General features: G+C 33.7%; 1 protein-coding gene across 4 annotated transcripts in view; it reads left to right on the forward strand.

Moving 5' to 3' along the window:
• LOC133171890 (serine/arginine repetitive matrix protein 2-like) overlaps positions 1-18,877 on the forward strand; it is a 44,467-nt gene that overhangs the window by 1,310 nt on the left and 24,280 nt on the right. For all 4 annotated transcript variants that reach the window (XM_061306680.1, XM_061306683.1, XM_061306681.1 and 1 more), the window contains exon 2: positions 11,069-11,243. In XM_061306680.1, coding sequence (XP_061162664.1) covers positions 11,069-11,243 — 175 coding nt within the window. The remainder of the gene's footprint in view (positions 1-11,068; positions 11,244-18,877) is intronic.

Raw genomic sequence — 18,877 nt, forward strand, 5'->3', positions numbered from 1 at the left:
AAACTCTGTTAAAGCGAAGTTCTGGGGACCTGCAAATTTACTTTGCTATATCCGTAATTCATTTTATCCGTATAACGAATTTGTTAAAGTATAAATAGCGAAGTCGCAATATAGAATTTTTCCTTTAAGTATGACTATAGAATGTATTTAGGGAAGAATAAAATACAAAATTTATCGTGGAGTTCAAAAGTTTTCGGTAAATAGAGTTTCAAATATATATACTTACAAAATTAATGTCAGTTCAATATTTTAAAAATTGATATTTTTGAAAATTTGCTACAAAAGATGTAAATTTTGTTATTTTTAACTTCTAGGGGACAGAGAATCAGTTCGCTATAACCGTAAATTTGCTATATCCTAATTGTTATATCCATAAAAAAATTTTGAGGAATTGTTAAGAAATTCACCGGGGATTGCAAAAAACTTCGCTATATCCGTAAATTCCCTATATCCCTGTTCGTACTAAACGAGTTTTGCTGGACAGTAAAACTCTGTTATAGCGAAATTCTGGGAACATGTGAATTTGCTTTGCTATATCCCTAATTGGTTATGTCGGTATAACAAATTCTTTAAAGTATACTTAGCAAATTCACAATATAATTTTTTCTTCCCCTCAAGTATTACCAAATGTATTTACTGAAGTGTAAAATACAAAATTTACCTTGGAATTCAAAAGTTTTTGGATGAATTGCGTTTCTAATATAAATGCTTACAAAATTAATGTCAGTTCAATATATTAAAAATTGAGATCTTTGAAGATGTAAATTTAGTAGGGATGTCAACGAGTACTCGGTTAACCGGGTACTCGATCGAACGTCCGAGTATCGAATACTAAAAATGGTACTCGGTTACTCGGAAGTGTATTTTTTTCTTATTTCAAAGTACATATTTTTATCAAAAACTTATGAATAACTTAAATATGCATACGGTAATTGACGTGTCGTCATCTACACCTGTAAAACACCCGTTATCGCCTGTGGCTGTGTATATACAGTAATTAGTGACCAATCACCTGGTACACAGCTGTTCTCACCTATATTGTGGTCCTTAATTTTTGGATGGCTTCAATGATTGTTTTCAGTGAACATAGTTTAAGTATGGTCTCTAATCTTAACTCGTTTTTTAAATTATTTAATTGATATGCGGTAGCGAAATCGGACATGCATTAGAAATGCCGCTACCCACTTCAAAAAAGAAGAAATATTTAGAAACAACTAAAGTTTAAAAAAATGTTGAAAGTCAGTCTGCGTCGTAAGTTTAGTGTATATGGGGGAAACAACCAACATATGAAATGATATTAGAGTAGCGATCCCAGCAACGTCCGTTCCTTCCCTTTCGCTAGTCTAATCACCACAAACCTGCATAACAGATTGTCTTCCTTTTGTGTTGATGAAATAGATCCTAAACAAAAACTGTAAACCATTTGTAATTTTTGATGTATTAATTGTGTCATTTGTGTTTATTTGGTAAGTAAATTTAATACCAAAAAATCATTTCCCTTTGACTCAACTGTTTATATACATTTATAAACGTGAAAAAAAAACAGCTTTGGGGTTTAACAGAGCTTAACTGGGCTCAAGAAAATGAACACACTTGTATGTATTTTCCTTTTTACCGAGTACCCGGATACTCGATCGGAAAAACGTCCGAGTAACCGATTATCAAAAATTGACCGATTTGACATCCCTAAAATTTAGTTATTTTTAACTTCTAAAGGACACAAAATCAGTTTGCTATAACAGTAAATTTGCTAAATCCATTTTTGTTTTATCCTTAAAATTTTACAAGGAATTGTTAACAATTTCACCGGGAATTGCAAAAAACTTCTCAATATCCATAAATCTGCTATATCTGTTTTCATACTAAATGAGTTTTACTGTAGAGGGAAAACAGTACCTTTCACTTGTTGACCCTACATTGACCCCACATTTGAAGGGAAATAACTACTGGAAATGTGAAACTCATCTGTTATCTATATATTTGTACTATGGACTTTGAAGGAGATGCATCTTGGAAAGTGGTTATTTATGCACTCATTGCACTGTTTTCAGAACAGTTCAATTGAAAATTACACCAAAGTGATTTTTTTTTTTTAGAAAAATCCTCATTGAAGAAAAAAGTATGATTTAGTAGCTAAATAAAGCTATTTTGGGCAACTTTGATATAGGAAATTAGGTAATTCAAGCTACATAGCTAAATGTATTGATGTACCAGACCTGTTTGGATAGTGATTGGTATTGCTGAGATAATGACACCACAATTTTCAGTTAACTTTTATATCCTGATTTTATTTGCATGATCATATAATGTAATTTTTTGTCATAAAATTTTCCAACTTATTAAAAAAAAAAGGATTTTTAAATTTTAAGGACTCCTCATAAATCAGGGATTCCAAACTTCTCATTGACAGATAATTCTCAGACAATTTTGCTGATTCCTTTTTCCTGAATTATAATATTCATTTATCTTGAGTCCGAAGTTGGGCCCCAACTCGGAGAGTTTTGTTTTTCAAATACTTAAAATGCATTACATCTTTGGAAGTTTTCTGTTTTACTCATAGACATCTAGCAAGCAAACTGTTATCATGATAAATATGTTTGATGATGTGACTGTTGGGGCAAGTGCAACTATGTATTTATTACTGGAATTGGATATCACCAAAAACTTTTACATTAACAAACATTTTTAACTTGGATCCACCTCTTCAAACAGCACCACACGAAGGTTGGACTTATTTCTAGACTGCGATGTCACATTATTTGTGTCTTAGCTGCGATTCAATATTAAACTAAGTGCAAATTTTTAAGACAGAGTGTTAATCTACAATTTATCTGTTATTTTCATTAAATCAAGGTAACTTTCACTGATTTGTAATCTTTTGTTAGTTATCGCGAGAACTTAGTTTATACAGCCATTTGCAATTTATAGGGAGATTGTGGGTACTGAAGATACTGCATAAAAATTCTGTTGAATCAGTGTGCAACTGCTGAGTCATAATTTTTCTCTTCACCAGTTTGTCAAAGATTGAAAATTCATGAAAGCTAGAAGACAAAGTGTTTGCATGATTATTATGATTATAATATTTGATAAACTGTCGTAAATTCTAACATTTATTTATAATGATTAAAAGTAAGAGTAAAGACATATTTTAAAAGTTTTTTTTGTTGGTGTGTTTTGGATGGGTAAAGTCATTGTAAGTCAATGTCACTCAGTAACACTTGTGCATGCATGGATTAAAATCTAAATTTTTTTTTTCATATTTAGATGTCACTCAGTAAATATTTATGATGCTGTACCATTTTGAACATCCATGATAGTGTTAATCAAAAATGTTTGTTTGTAAACCATTAAGACTTATTATTGTGTTATGTATCACAGGAGTGGTATTGTGCATATACACTCTATAACACATGAAGCTAAGACATTGGCTTTGCAGTGGTTGTTTTCAGTTCTTGGTCATCATGTTTGTTTCTTTGTATATTTGGAGGACGAATGATATGAAAAATTTTCTTATCTTACTGGTATTTTTATAGTAAGAGTTATGGGCCTTAGCCTTTAGAATTTTTGTAGCTTGATAAAGTGTGTTGTAGATGATAAATATTCCTAGAATTAAATAGAAAATGATAAAAGGTAAAGGTTTCATGTGACAGATCTTCACAAAATGTTTGTCATTTATTTATGTAAAGCATTGTTTTTTATATGTCTTGCATAATGTATGGCTAATAAAAAAAACAAAAAAAACAAGGCTTTACATAAATTAATATAACATTTCTTAAAAGAACATAGCTGCAGATCTGTAGCTTGCTAGTCTGAACAAATTGGGTTGGATGACCAGAGAGCTACAAATGTATATTTACTGCGCACAAAAAAGTTGTGCTAGATTCTGAACTAATTCCTTCAAATTCTTACTTCAACTGTACAAAAGCTCAATTTCAAAAACCCTTATCATCTACTCTCGTAGTCGACATCTGCATGAAGAGAGTTTGACCAAATTATCTTGCCACCCAAAATTGCACTATAAATAGGCGAAATTTTCGATGGTCTTAATTTCAGGCCCAGGAGGGCTATTAACAATGGTAATGGGGAATGTTTTGTTGTGGAAATATTTAAAGATTATGTTAGGAACACATGGATACTAGTATTTTAAGATGGTGGTTTGAAAAACATGGAGAAATAAATGGAGAAATGGCACACTTTTTTGTGTGCAATAAATATATACTTTTTTCAATGGGTGGCACTGTAGCTCTCCAGTCTATTAATTTTTTTTTTTTTCGGAGAACTACAGTTCTGCAGCTAAGTTGAAAGAGCACCTGACTGAAGATTCAAGGGGCCCAAGTTTGAATCCTGTTCTGGTCCATCGCATTTTACTCCTCTCTCGTTAAATATACATGCATTATTATAAATGATTATATGTTGTTCTGTATGTGTCTTAATTTTGCATTAGTTTACATTGAATTTCTGATGTCCAGAATTGCAAGGCTTGCAGTTTAACTAAACTTGCCTCAAAACATCTTTAAATGTCATTTACTCAAGTTCAAAAGATGGACATGATCTCTTCCAGTGGGAGGAATTGGAAAATAATGAAAATAGGTAGAAGTTATATAAAAATGCTATTAATTGGGTCAGAAAAGACAAATTTTAAAGATTTAATTCATTTAAAATTCAAATTTGTTCAAATCATAAGCCATAGGGCTTGGATGGGGCCACAGTAGGAGGCTTAAGTTTTTATCTATTTTAGTAAACATATACATATGTATAGGAATCTTAAAAACTCTTCAAAAGAGTAGGACATGCAGGCTACATTATTAATCAAATGAATAAGCAAGCATTGTCATGTAGTGTTGATTCTATAATTCATAGCCCCTTAAATAAAGGTAAGACCAACATTTGTGTAACTTTTTAAAAGGAATCTATATGGAAAATCTCAAGAATAGCAGGGCCACAGTAAGCATCTTTTAGTGGTGTAGATTTAGGTTTTCTTAAAACAAGGCCCCTTGATCAGAATTGGGCCTTTCTAGGTAGTCATATTTTATGTATGACTGTGCACCGAAAATCTTAAAAAAAAAACATGCAAGAACAGGAGGACCAAAATAAGTCGTATATAAACATATAATTTTATTTATGAAGCAGATCAGTGTATTGAATCATGTATATGTAATTAATGGACATTGTGATTAGGATAGGGCTCCAAAAAGGGGTGGGGTGTCAAAGTTTTACTTAAAATTTTAATTGGAAAATATGTTTTAAAAAAAAACAAGCAAACAAAAAACAAGCCCCCTTACAAGGGGAGATAATCAGGAACAGACAAAAATAGGGTGGGGTCATTAAAAAATCTTCTCAAGAATCATTGAAGCATTATTGTACTATATGGTTTGAAATTATTCAAAATGCGGCCAGTAAGGGGCCTTAGAAAGGAGTTTCTTTTAAGTGTATTTTGTACTTTAGTAATTAAATGATTTTTATGAGCATTGGGATCCATGGATGTCATTTAGTGTATTTTTTTTCTCTCTCTTTTCCTTTTTATTCTTCATACAAGGAATTCATTTATATTTTGAAAAAAAAGACTAGAAACTGAATCAGACAATCTGAATGATAATGGAAACCAGTACTTTATGCTATTAAGATGTTCAGGGCAGTTCAGAAAATGAATAAAACATTCAATGACGTGTAGAGGTTCAAAAAGGCATTCTGAGGAACATGTACATAGATGTGTATTGTTAAAGGCTATTGACCATCATTGCTAGGGTTTGCCTCTCATTATTACAGATATGTATTGGACTTCATTGGTAATTTCCTTTATAACGATTGCATTGTGATGATGTACTGTTAGAGCCACACCCTTCCTCACTCAAAGGTCAAGGATGTTATAACACAAGGGCAACAGATTGTCAGTAAGAGGGTACTAATGGGAGGGAAGGAGTTAGGGCATGGGAGACAAAGTCAGGGGGCTATCATGAAATAATATAAGCATTAGTAATTTGACTGTCAGTGCAAGTATTACAGGGGACTGACACTTGTATTGTCTTATCCATAGGTTTAAAATGGCTTGATGCACTTTGGGAGTATGCTCAAAGACATATAATGTCTTTTTTACTTTGCCTTTTGAATCTTAAAATTATCAAAATCATGATGACATTCAAGTGAAAATTATATTTTTTTTTATTAGAAAGTAATTTTATGAACTGTAACATATTGTTATTTGTGTACTAGATAGGATTTACAGATGTCATTTAGTACTGCCCATGTCCATCCACTCATTAAGAATCATCTTCAGTTTTAACATTTAGGTGTTAATGATGTTCAGTTTTCTCTCTTAATGGAGAAAACTTATTGGGTCTTTCCTTTATATTTTTCATTTATAATGTCATGCCATTACATGATGATGTTCAAATATCAGCAAACTGTTGCAGTTTATTATCACCCCACAGTGCTGTTAATTGCTTGTTGACAAAAAAAAATTGATCATTATCATTGCTCAGACGCTGAGTTCTCAGAGAAATCTCAAGATCGAGAAATCTAATTAGTCACATCTAGTATGTTTTAATACATGTAACAATGATGCTTTTATAATTATAATGTGATACTCCTTGGAAACAGTCGAATGAATATTATGGAAAATGATCAATTTGCACTAACATTTCTGCATAATACATGTATCATAAAGTGACTTTTACTAATATCAGAGAGGAATTCTGTGAAATTTCAATGCTTAAAAAAATTGCGCAATCAGAGAGAGAGAGAAAAAAAACACTTTTGGAGGTGACAGAAGCAGATGAATATGAAGAAAAGTGACAATGGAAAGTCTGATTAAGTTTAGAAATCGTGGTCGTGTATAACAGGAATAGCAGACATTGTCACCTCGCAGATGCTAAATCTGACAGCTATTGTATACTAACAAGAAAGGTTGGTGATACGAAGGATAGTGACAAAAGCAAGAGATAACCATGTGATTAGGTTCTTCGTACCTTGTAGGCACCATCAGTATATCTAGTATTGACTTTTCTCTCTCAGAGCTATGGAATTTTAAATGTCGCTGGAAGGAAAATTTTTAAGAATTTTTTTTTTTTGGCGAAAATGTTTTTTTCTTGGAATGAACTTGACTAATGAAAGAGCTGGTTGTTGACCGGGTATGGTCATTGCAATCAACAGTTCTAACAGGATTACAAAGGATTATACAATCTGAAATCGGAGACACAACTGTCATTACAGTGTCTTAGGCCTAACGATTCTCAAACTTTGATATTTTTTGCTATTGGATGGAATTAAAAAGAGATTTGAGCATTTTGATGTTTGCTATTGAAATTTAATCAAGTTCCTGATGACAGTTGTCAATGCGGGTTTATTTGCCTGGAAAGTTCAATAGCACATATCTCCTCTAATTGTATACTTTTTCTAAAGAAATATTGATGCTGCTTTGGCACAGGAGAACTTACACAAGCCATGAGCAGTATTGTTCTAGTTTCTGTTCTATGCTGCTGTGATGAGTTAAAGCAGAAAGACTTGTTACCATGTGGAGGACTAATAAGATGATGTGATTTTGGAAAACTGTCTTTGTATACAAACTTAAAATGCTGAAGATGCTTACATTTTTGAACCATTTTTCCATTATACTTGGTGCTTTGATTTTTGTTGGATTCTAATTGGTGCTTTGTGTTCTTATCTTGCCAAACAAGGTGCCTTATTTTGAATTGTTATTTTAGCCAAGGAACCATTAAGGATACATCGAAAAACAACAGTACCTCAAATAACTGTTTCATCTTTTTCTTCATTTTTCCCCTAATACCGTTATGTCAGATATCATCAACTAATGGTGCCTTAAAGATGGAGAATAGAAGAGTTTGATTTTAGGCTTTTATAGTTTAAATGGTACTTTTATTGCCAATTACTTTGCATAGTGAGTGCTCAAGATCTCTATGATTAAGACAGATTGAGACATTGTGGACATAAAAAGAGGCCATGTTCAATAATTTTGAGTATCGTGTGCAGCAATTGCAGCAAACTCAAGCACAGCATTTGGTACATGTAACTCCAGCCATGACAGCACAATCTGCTGTGCAGCAATGCAGCAACCAGGCTGCTCAGGTTCAGCTTTCACAGCAACAACAGTGGAATGCTCAAGTTTATCAAAATGCAGTTCATGCCTCTGCTTTCTGGAGAAGGTATAGGTCTGTAAAATTTAACTTATGTTTATTGTATTTTTCATACAAATTGTTAGGCCATTATTTACACGCTGAATTGTCTACAGATTTTTCTGTTTGCCCTGTCATGGCAAGGTGCACACGATGGATGTGACTAGTTGACTGGGGATGCTTACTCTTCAATGGCATCCGATCCCACCTCTGATGTTTTTAGAGGTCTGTGTTTGCTCTGCTCCCACTTTGCATTGTTTCAATGGACTGAATGAGCTTGATTACAGTTTGTTATCTCCATCATTCTTTTATTTAAGATATAAGTCCTGCCATAAATTCTTTTGTTAGAAAATTGTTACCATTATGTACCACAGCAATTGTACAAACTCTTGCAAATGAACTGACCTGTGTATATATATATGTTAAAAGAATTTAAGTTTGAATTGTGTTTTAGTTGGCCCACAATTAACCACTTATTTTAAAACTGAATAACATGCAGGGGACAAGGGCAATAATTTCATCTATGCAAACTGCATGGAACATGCTCTATTCAGTTCAAAATGCAAAGAGGAAACATTGACACAGGCTTCATAATGGGATTGCAACCCTTATTTTCTGAAAAATGCATGTCTGTATGTGCACAGTTGTAATCATGATTGTATACAAAAAAAAAAAAAAAAAAAAACTGTGGTATTTGTATTCATTGGTTTGTTTGGGACAGAAATATACAAAAATTTTCTCACTATGTTTCCTAAGATACTGGAAACTGTTCTGCACTTATAGTATGATATTTATTCTTTTAAAAAAAGATTTCTAGACAATTTTCTAAGGTCTTTAAGAGAGCTTGACCAGATAAGTGCACTTTTATATATTTCTTTTTATAGCTTTTCATTTTACTTTGACAATGTTTTCACCCCCCCCCCCCTTCTCAGTTTGGACCTTTCTCTATGCATGCAGAAAAGGAGTTGAATTTTGGTATGTCATACATTCTATAGTACTCATGTTATGATGATAATGCAGAACTGAGTCCGAGTTTTTTTAGTTTTCGTTGATAAAAGTACACCTCATGAACTATGAACATTTCATTAAATTAGTTCAGGTTCTTTGCTGTTGTTTTGTTTTGCTTGCAAACATTTAAAGCTGGTCAGTTGTGTTAGGCATTGGTTACATTGATGAGCTGCAGATTTGGGTTGCATGAATGTTGAGCTACTCTGCTAGTTGAAGTTGCTTGTGTGGCTACATTGAAATGAAAAGAAAACAATTAAAGCAGTGTTTGCTAAAGTTACATTTAGCTATAGGAAGTGATAAGAGATTTGAAACTCTAGTGCTCCTGTGAAATCTGTGGCTCCATTTAAATGAAAATTGCAAACTAGCATGGTTTGCTATAGCCACATAAATTTGCTAAGGAAGTGATAAGAGATTTGAAATATTAAATAACTGTTGGTAAAAGCATCTATTATTGACAATTTATATACATGTAGACATCTTTTGCATAATACTTATTAAATTTGGATTTGGTCAGGAGTAATCTTTAAGAAAAGTGATACTTAAATCAGGACAAATATCAAGATATTTGATAAAATGATAAAGCAGTTGTCTAAATATTGCTAAATTATGTTTGCGATTTTACTCTGAAATGAAAATCCAGATAATCAATTTATCTGATGGATGGCTTATTATTTGCAGGGATTCCATGGGTTTTGGAGAGCATATTACTTCCTGGCATTGTCATTTCTGATATTATTGCTTATTTGGTTTTGGCATCTGACACTTTCTGAGAAACCATATAATTAGTTCACAGTGTATTTTTAAAATTATACCAAACGGCATAGTGTAGGTAATGTGTGTAGTCGAAGCCATCCTTGATAGTGAACAATTGCATGAACCATGTAAATATGATATAGTGAAGTTGGCACCATACTGGATATTATTAGTTATCCAGGTTCAGTCAACATGAAGGGGTTGTTAATCTGCTGAAAATGATCAATTGCAATGTATTGGGTACATTTATTCAAAAATATGAACTTATGACAAAATATAAAATCTAGGGCTCTCAGTTTTTATTTTCTTTTTAATTAAATTGGATTTCGGACAGGCAGATGTCTGTGATATATTGGGAAAAAAAATGTCAGATTCTAAAATAAAATTATTTAATAAATGCAAGCTTGATCAGTTTGAACTATTAAATGGTTAACCATGGGTTTTGCAAAAAAATAATAATTGAAAGATTGTGTTAATTTAGGATTACTGCATATGTGTAATAAACACAAGTGGAGGTATATGATTCAATAAATGGTTTTCAATTAAAATCAAAGGTTGTTCATAAGAAATTAAATGTTCTCTTATTTTACTTAAAATGTCAGATAATGTTTAAGGAATTTTTTTCAGCTTGGTGAATGTCATTGGTGTATAAATCACACAGACTTGTCACATAGGCATATTTCATAAATTCATAATTGAGTCCATATTAAATTTTTCCCATATAATTAAGCCTGGACACTTAGAACACGCCATTCTATTACACCTAGATCATAGGTTTATAATCAGTGATGTCATATCTACCTTAGACATAATAAATTCATGAAAATCCCCGAATCCCCCCCCCCCCCCCCATACACACTACAATGAACAAATGGTAAATGATAAATGACAAAATGCATTCATCATGGAGTTTCTGACATTATGTATGAGAGAGAGAGGGGGGGGGGGTCACAAATAGTAGCTAGACCTGAACTGCTTTTCTGTTTGAATATAAATTTTAATACATGTGTGTATATGTTTTTGAAATAATGAATGATATGCTACTGAATCATCCTGTGGTAGATATCAGTTATAAATTTTTAGAAATACCTGTATATTTGAGGCAGGTTGGCTGAACTTTTGTACATATATATGGAATTAAACATCAACCAATGCACAATATTTATCTATCTCTTCAGAGGGCCGGCAGGCAACCCTCATGATGTGTCTTCTCCATATAAAAGGCCTCGTCCCCAAAGCCCTGTACAACAGAGACCTGGATACCCATACCCACAGGACCCTCAGAGCCACAGAAACTACCCTGGGGTGCCAGCAACTGCATCAGTGTATCCAATGTATAGACAAGACTTCCAGGTAAAGGCACATTTAGAATTATCTGTATGCTGCAGCATACCGGTAAATGGTAATAGAACCTGAAACACATGAAATTTTATGACTGAATATTTGTAGGTCACATGGTTGACCTTTTGTTATCTGTTGCCATCCATTAAGCATTAATCGTCCTATAGTCTCCCTTTGCTTGAGGGGTGAGACAAAAACCATCAAAATTCATCCTTTAGGTACAGAATTCAGGTCATTTGGTGGGACTCAGTTGATCATATATTGAAAATTCTTATCAGTGTACCTTTGTAAATTTTATTTAGCAAGCAAACTTTTTGCATGGGGCAATAATTTAAGCAAAGGTTAAGCTTTATAAGGGACAAATATGTGTCCCAAGAGCTCTGGCCCAAGGGTTGGGCTACATTGATCACATGCAGTCTTGCCTATGTGAAGCAGTTACCTGAGGGAGCCATTAAAAGTGACCTTTCAGGGATTAAATTTACCCATATAATTTAGTGGCCATGTGGGCTACTAAGCTTTCAAATTCTTTTGCTAGACCATATAGAAATAGAACATTTTTGTAATTTTATCTTATCATTCACACATGGGCATTTGCACAAACATTTTTTGCCACATCATGTGACAACAGGAAACAAATTATGCCATGTAAATGTGAGAACCCAAATGTACCAATCAAAACTCCATAATTTATTATATACGGCGTCATCTTACTGGGTCATAACCAGATTATCATGTACATATCTATTCAGCCGAATTTGAAATATTAGTTTTATTTTTAAAATCTTTAATGAGAAACCATTTTAACAATAACAATGTAATTACTAGGTAAACAACGGAAATTCTGGTTGCATTCAGGCCTGTGCCCTTTGAAGTTTTGTCACAATACTACCATTTAGTCGTCTTGGGTTAACATTGATTTTAATCCATACCTTTATTAAAGCTGACCTTTAAATAGAGATTCATGTTTTCTTAATAAATTATCTTCTGATTAAAGTGATTTTTATCTGCTGTGTGCTTTACAGTACTACATCACATCAAATTTTGAACATTTTAATTCATTCAGTAAATGACATATTTTCCTTTGGTGCATTGTTTCTTTATCTTTGAGAATTTCAACTTGCTGTTTTATTGATTACTGTAGATCACTAAATTACTGTGACACTTTTTTTCTCGAGATAGACATTTGCATTATATTAGCGAGACAAAATTTTCACAAATTGTAGTTACTGCTCTATACAATCTTTATGAATACTAATATACACGAAAATGGTATTTTTGCGGGCACGTTATCTCACTTATAATTACACAAAAATAAAGTTCTTGCAAATAAAGTGATTTACAGTAGTAACTTGCTTTTTTCTAATGCCTGACTTGATTGCAACAAGCATCCTTGCGACAATTTGTAAAAACACAACTTATTAAATGTTAATTTCTTCAGTAATTTATTTGCTTATAAGCCACTTCAACATTTGATGTAATTAAGCAGATTATTTTGCACTGGAACTTGCCACACTTGACCAGTTGTTTACATTAGTATAGTGAAACCTGTCTAATCCAAGATTGACTGAGGCACAAATTTTATCAGAATAGACAGGTTGTGGGATTGCAAAGTGTAAAGAATATTGAAAATGGTAAAGTGAATAAAAATAAAGGCCAGAATTCACAGTGAAACAGAATGCACAGATGTCAGATTAAACAGTTTTGACTGTAACAAAACAATTTGAATTTACATGACTGAGACTTGATATGATAAAACCTGGATATCGGTTATGTGATTGGCTAAGATGGCTGCAACAGGTGGTCTCACATGAAATTTGATCACCGACTAAATTACACAGATGACTGCTAAATAGAATTACATTATATAGGGAGGATTTATATATATTTTTATAGGGAGGAGTGACCAATCAGGTAACCACTGGATAAAGGTGACAGCTGTGACAAATGTAACTTGACTTAGAATTCACTTAACTCATTCAGCCCCAGCCACTCTTATCTACACTGTGCCTCAGCATCTGTTATCAGCATGTGCCCCAGAGAGATTTCAGGAGGATGCTTAGCGCTTGATGTAAACATGCATATGCTTTGTATTTACCTTTATATCTCAGTTATTATCCCACTTACATCCATGAAATTTTCACACAACAAAGAAAACAAAATTTAGAATTCATTGGTGTATTTTTTTTCACAAAGTAACAAATACTTTTACTGATAATAGTCCATGAAAAAAAAAGTTTGTGTTTGAAACCACTTATTGTCACAAATTTATGAAAGTTCTGGAAACTTTTCCAAGTGATAGGGCTTAAAACATTTTAAACACAAGTTCACATTGCATTTGTCACAGCCAGAGGTGGGTTCGGATCTAATTTTTTTGGTTGCACACTGCTTGCATGTTTTCTTTTTTGGCATAATGGTCGGCCAGTGAGTTTGAGTTATTTCTGCTGGTGCTTGGACCTCACCCTGCCTTTTTCTTTTGGAAGTGAATCCACCAAGCATTTGATGGGCTAGCTGCATTCTAAACTCCATCTGAGTCCTTTGTCTAGTCTTGTTCCCCTTTGTCTTGATTTCATGATTAGTTGATTCTCTCATGAGCAGGTAGGAGTTGACAACTGACACATCAAACAGGAAGAAGAACAAGTACTTCCACCACTTGAGAGCTTTTCTTGCTGTATTGTATGTAGACCTTAGTTGGTCAGCATGGTCTACTCCATTCATGTACTGATTGTACAGTTTTATGGACTCTGGACATGGTACATCTGTGGTGTTTCCATCCTTCTGTTTGCGCCCTACCGAGGTTGCTTCACCATCACTATTTGTTTGTAGGATGGTAATGTTTTTCTTGTCCCTCCAAACAGTGACTCTCATACTTCCTTTCTGCTTAGTTATACTTTTTCCTTGTTCCTTTAGTTTGATCTGTCCAATGTCTTTGGGTAGTCCCTTCCTATTGGCCCTGACAGTTCCACACGCATAGGTATCTTCCCGCAACAGCTCAAGGAATAAGTCTGGCGAAGTAAAAAAACTGTCGCAGTACACATGATGTCCTTTATTCATTATTGGTCTGATCAAGTCCAGAACAACACGTGAACCCAGGTCCTTTTCAGGTGCATTGTTTATTCGGCCAGTGTAGACCTGAAAGTCATTTACATAACCATTGTGGGGGTCAGCTCTAACCCATACTTTGATACCCCTCTTAGTTGGTTTCAGGGGGACGTATTGTTTGAAGCCAAGTCTTCCTGAATAACCAATCATCGCCTCATCAACTGACACTTCCCTATGCGGTTTATATTCTCTAAGGAAATTCTCTCGTAGTTTTTCCATTATTGGTCTAACGTGGGCCAATTTATCATGTCCTGGATTTCCTCGTCCCGGATTTGTGGTTGTGTCGGCAACATGAAAATACCTCTGTATATTTTCAAACCTTGTCCTGCTGAACTTTCCCTCTAGACATGATGGATGGAAAAGTTTGTCCTTATACCAGTACATGTCTTGGGCTGGTGCAGGAAGGACTCCCATAACAATTGCTGCTCCCAAATACGCTTTTATTTCCTCAGCATTGGTAGGGTACCATGCTCTGTTTGGGTTCAGTATCCGTGCCCTCTCTGCGTAAGCATTTGTTTGTTCAGCAATTGTTTGGTAAATGTCCTCTGTGAATAATAAATGAAAGAAATCAATTTCTTTTCTTGTTGTGTCCATCAATGTTAATGGTCCTGGATTTGGTCCTGAGAAGTTTTTTACGTTGATAGGTCTGAGGTGTATTGACCATCTCGCAATCTCGGCCAGAGGCTGGTCGTCATCGCTTGACGCTTCAGATTCAGAGTCTATATCCGAGTCACTGTCCGATATATCGGATATACTGATGTCAGAATCAATATTAGCTATTTCAAGCTGCTTTCTTACATTCCTTTCTTCAGCTTCAGTTATTTCTTCCACTGTAAATCCCAGAAATTCTTCATCATCATCGCTAGAACTAAAGTAATCCGCCATTGTGTTTGTAAAACCACGCTTCAATGAAACTCTATACTTTCGTTTTCCTTTGTCTCCTTATTTATGAATATTTATTAGGTAAAAGTTGACAAAGACTTCTAACAACCTTTCTGATTGGATATATTACAGCAGTTCTGCACCAAATCCCTATTATTTAGCCAATCAGAGGCCTTTTCTTAACCCTATGTTGGGACCGATCACAGTCGGCATCGGCCATTGAGAACATCGTAAACAACCCGAGCGTGGTCGGGATCGGCCAATAACAGTACGATAAATAGCCCGAGTGTAGTCGGCATTGGGGCTGAATGAGTTAAAAGTCTTTTCAACCAACCTTTCATGAAATCATAGTGTATGTCAAGTCCTTAGCAAATTATAAAATTCATGTCACAAGCTATTGACAAATAAGTTGATGAAACAAAATAAGAATTCACCTAAAAGTCTTTTTGACTAATCATTCATGAAATAATAGTGTATGTCAAGTCCTTAGCAAATTATAAAATTTATGTCTCAAGCTATTGACAAATAAGTTGATGACACAAAATATTTTCAGTTTTGTTTAAAATCAACATTTCACAACTTCTATGGTCAATATAATGACCTTTTCAGCAAATACAAGGTATCATTAAGTTTAATGTTGACTGATTTTTTTCATACAAATTCTTAGGCCATTATTTTCACTGAATTGTCTAGAATTTTTCCTTTTGCCCAATTATGACAAGGAGCACACGGAGGTATGACTGGTTGACAGGTGATGCTTACTCCTCCATAGCACCTGATCCACCTCTGATGTTCTTAGAGGTCCATGTTTGCTCTGCTCCAAGTTTGTATTGTTTCAATGGACTTATGAGCTTGATTACTGTTTATTTTCTTCATATTTCATGAGTCAGACCTGAGTTCCAGATCCAGGTGGAGCTGAGTTGGTCATGAGAAATCATGATACTCAGGTTACTGTCAAAGCCCATGGGCCTCTTGTTTGAAATATTATTATTAGTCCCCTAATGGTGAAACCTGAGAAATGAGAGATTTTATCTTTACCTGTGTGTTCGTATGTCAATAAAGTATTGAAGGAAAAAAAGAATATTAATTAATTTTATGCAAAATCCTGTGGTCCAAGAATTGGAAGTCAATTGAAAATGGAAAGCAGTGGTCTACAATAAGGGCTATTGGTTTGAAACATGAGTAGCACAATTATCTGCTCACTAAGTTTATATATAGTTTTGCAGAAAATTATCTTCAATATGTAAATTATAGTTTTTATATTTACGATCATGTATATGCATGTAACAAAATACATGTGGTCTTATTTTATCTGGAGAAGTTTTCAATATCCTTGTTATTGTATCTTTAAAACTCTAGAGATATATACATCTATTTTTTTTATAAATGATATGTGTAATTATCAGCATGTCTCTTCCCATCTAATTCTGATCTACTTTCTATTGTAATTATGTGTTCTCTATTGGCATATTTTGAACTGAGCTTCCAGGTTATTGAAATGGTGAAAATTACAAACGGACAGGCCAACTGCCACTTGAGTACATCATTTGTCTGGATGAGGTCTCTGACAGTTTTCAAGATTTTTACAGATCATTTGTACACGTACATGTATGATGATACTGTATATCAGAGATGAGCATGGTATTTGGATTTTCATTTTTGATAATTAATGAGAAAAATACCAGTTGTTGAACTTAGTCACTTTTTATGCAAAATATTGTTTATATAGTACATGTACATCATTTGTCAGGATACAGTTACTCCTCCTACAGTACAGTGTTCAAGATGAAATTTTTTTTTTTTTTTTTTGAGATCAGTTGAACATATATCAGAGATGTGCAAAATTGGTACTTGGATTTTCATACCAGTCGTAAGATAGTTATTTTTATGCAAAATTTGTTCATAGGGTAAATCAATATTGTTAGGATATGCCACCTCCTACGGTTTTCAGAGTGAAAAAGAATTTAGAATTTATGGGAAATTACCACTACTGGTCACAGAAAAGACAGCTTTGCCCTTTGCTCTTATTCTAATATATAGATGATCTATTCATCAAGGGTGCTTTTTTTTTGGGGGGGGGGGGGGGGTGAACCATGTGCTAAGATAGTATAATTAGTATTTGTCTAAATAAATATATAAGTTCAAAACTATTCTTTCTTTATTATCTGTTAATGAAATGTATGATATCAAAGAAATACATATGTAAAGTGTATGTGATGATTTCAGTAACATAATGTTCATTTAACCTTATGCATTTACATGACATTCCTTAGAAAAAAGTTCTAAAAATACAGAAAAGGTTTTTTTCAGTAATCAGATTTTTAAATAGTTAGACAATATGTGCTAGATATATTAATGTCCAGTCCTATTCTGTGATGTATGACTGGAGTGATTGACAGTCAACAAGCCAAGCTTGACCTCTCTGGGCATTCTGACCATCTAGGTCAGCGACTGCTCTGTGTAGTAAGATATTGCTCTACTGCCTTATGCCCTGTAATCAAAAATTCTAAATAAAGACAAGGTGAAGGTCGCTAGGTAGAGTGAAACAACACACAGTTTTCTGCTCATACACAATAAGTCACTTCAAGACTATGCAGACATTAAGCTGACAGGTCAGTTAGTTTACTATTCCATTCTGTGAGCAGTCTCATTCACTTGGGATGTATATTACATAATGTATAGAAAATATGTAGGTCACCTGAGAGGATTTCACTCTCTGACCTATTTGTACTGTGTTTATATATGCATTTCAGGGTGTGCTTTACATGTGTGTAATTCCTGTTTAGGCTGGTACATTATAATTAGCTCTTAGAGTGTGTGCACTCTGCTAGTCACCCAGGGGTACTGTCTTTTTTATCCTTTTTTCTGTAGGTTAATGGTCTACTTCGTTGTTTGTATGTTTACTTAAGGTCCGCTAAACATCACGGACTAAAATCCAAAAACACTGTTAAACTGCAGCTGACCTTATTCTTTAACTTTGCCATGTTAATGACATTTATAGTTTTACACGATAACTATTAAATGTCCTTAAAAGTTTTCTGATTCATTGAGAAATTTGGTTCAATGCATGCAAAATTTAATTACCAGTTAATTACAAATTAAGAATTGAGACATTCTATATAAAACCAATAAATGATCTATATTTCATTTTGGTTTGTTATAGGAAAATAACATGAGATATATTCATTGACCAAGAAATGTACCCTATCATGTTAGCTCGTAACCTTAGGGTATTTAATGTTTGAACTACTTCTCAATAGTGGACAGTGGTCAATATTGAGGTCACATTAGAATATTCAGTACAGAGGACTACACAACTACAAAAGTGCCTCTGAAATATGGGTGGATGATAAAAAATATGTATAAATAAAAACTTCACTGTGATGTCAATATGAAGAATTTCAGAAAGAACAGATTCAAGTAGAATTCAAACGGTATGATTAAATGTCAGAATTCTAGCATGAATGGCAGTGGCCATTTCAACCATCAGCATACTTTAGTAGAATTCATTATGAAAGAATAAGCAGGAAATGTGTGCATTAACATTGGCTTGTAAAAACCTGTTATTATGTGAATGGCTAAAAAAGAGAGAATTCAGGGAAATAGTTTATTTCTAGAATTAATATTAAATCAGCTAGGTTAGAAATGTGTACTAAAGTGACACA

The sequence above is a fragment of the Saccostrea echinata genome, unplaced genomic scaffold (genome assembly GCF_033153115.1).
Source record: "Saccostrea echinata isolate AGI-Se365-2 ecotype Australia unplaced genomic scaffold, CSIRO_AGI_Sech_v1 ptg000054l, whole genome shotgun sequence".
Lineage (NCBI taxonomy): Eukaryota > Metazoa > Mollusca > Bivalvia > Ostreida > Ostreidae > Saccostrea > Saccostrea echinata.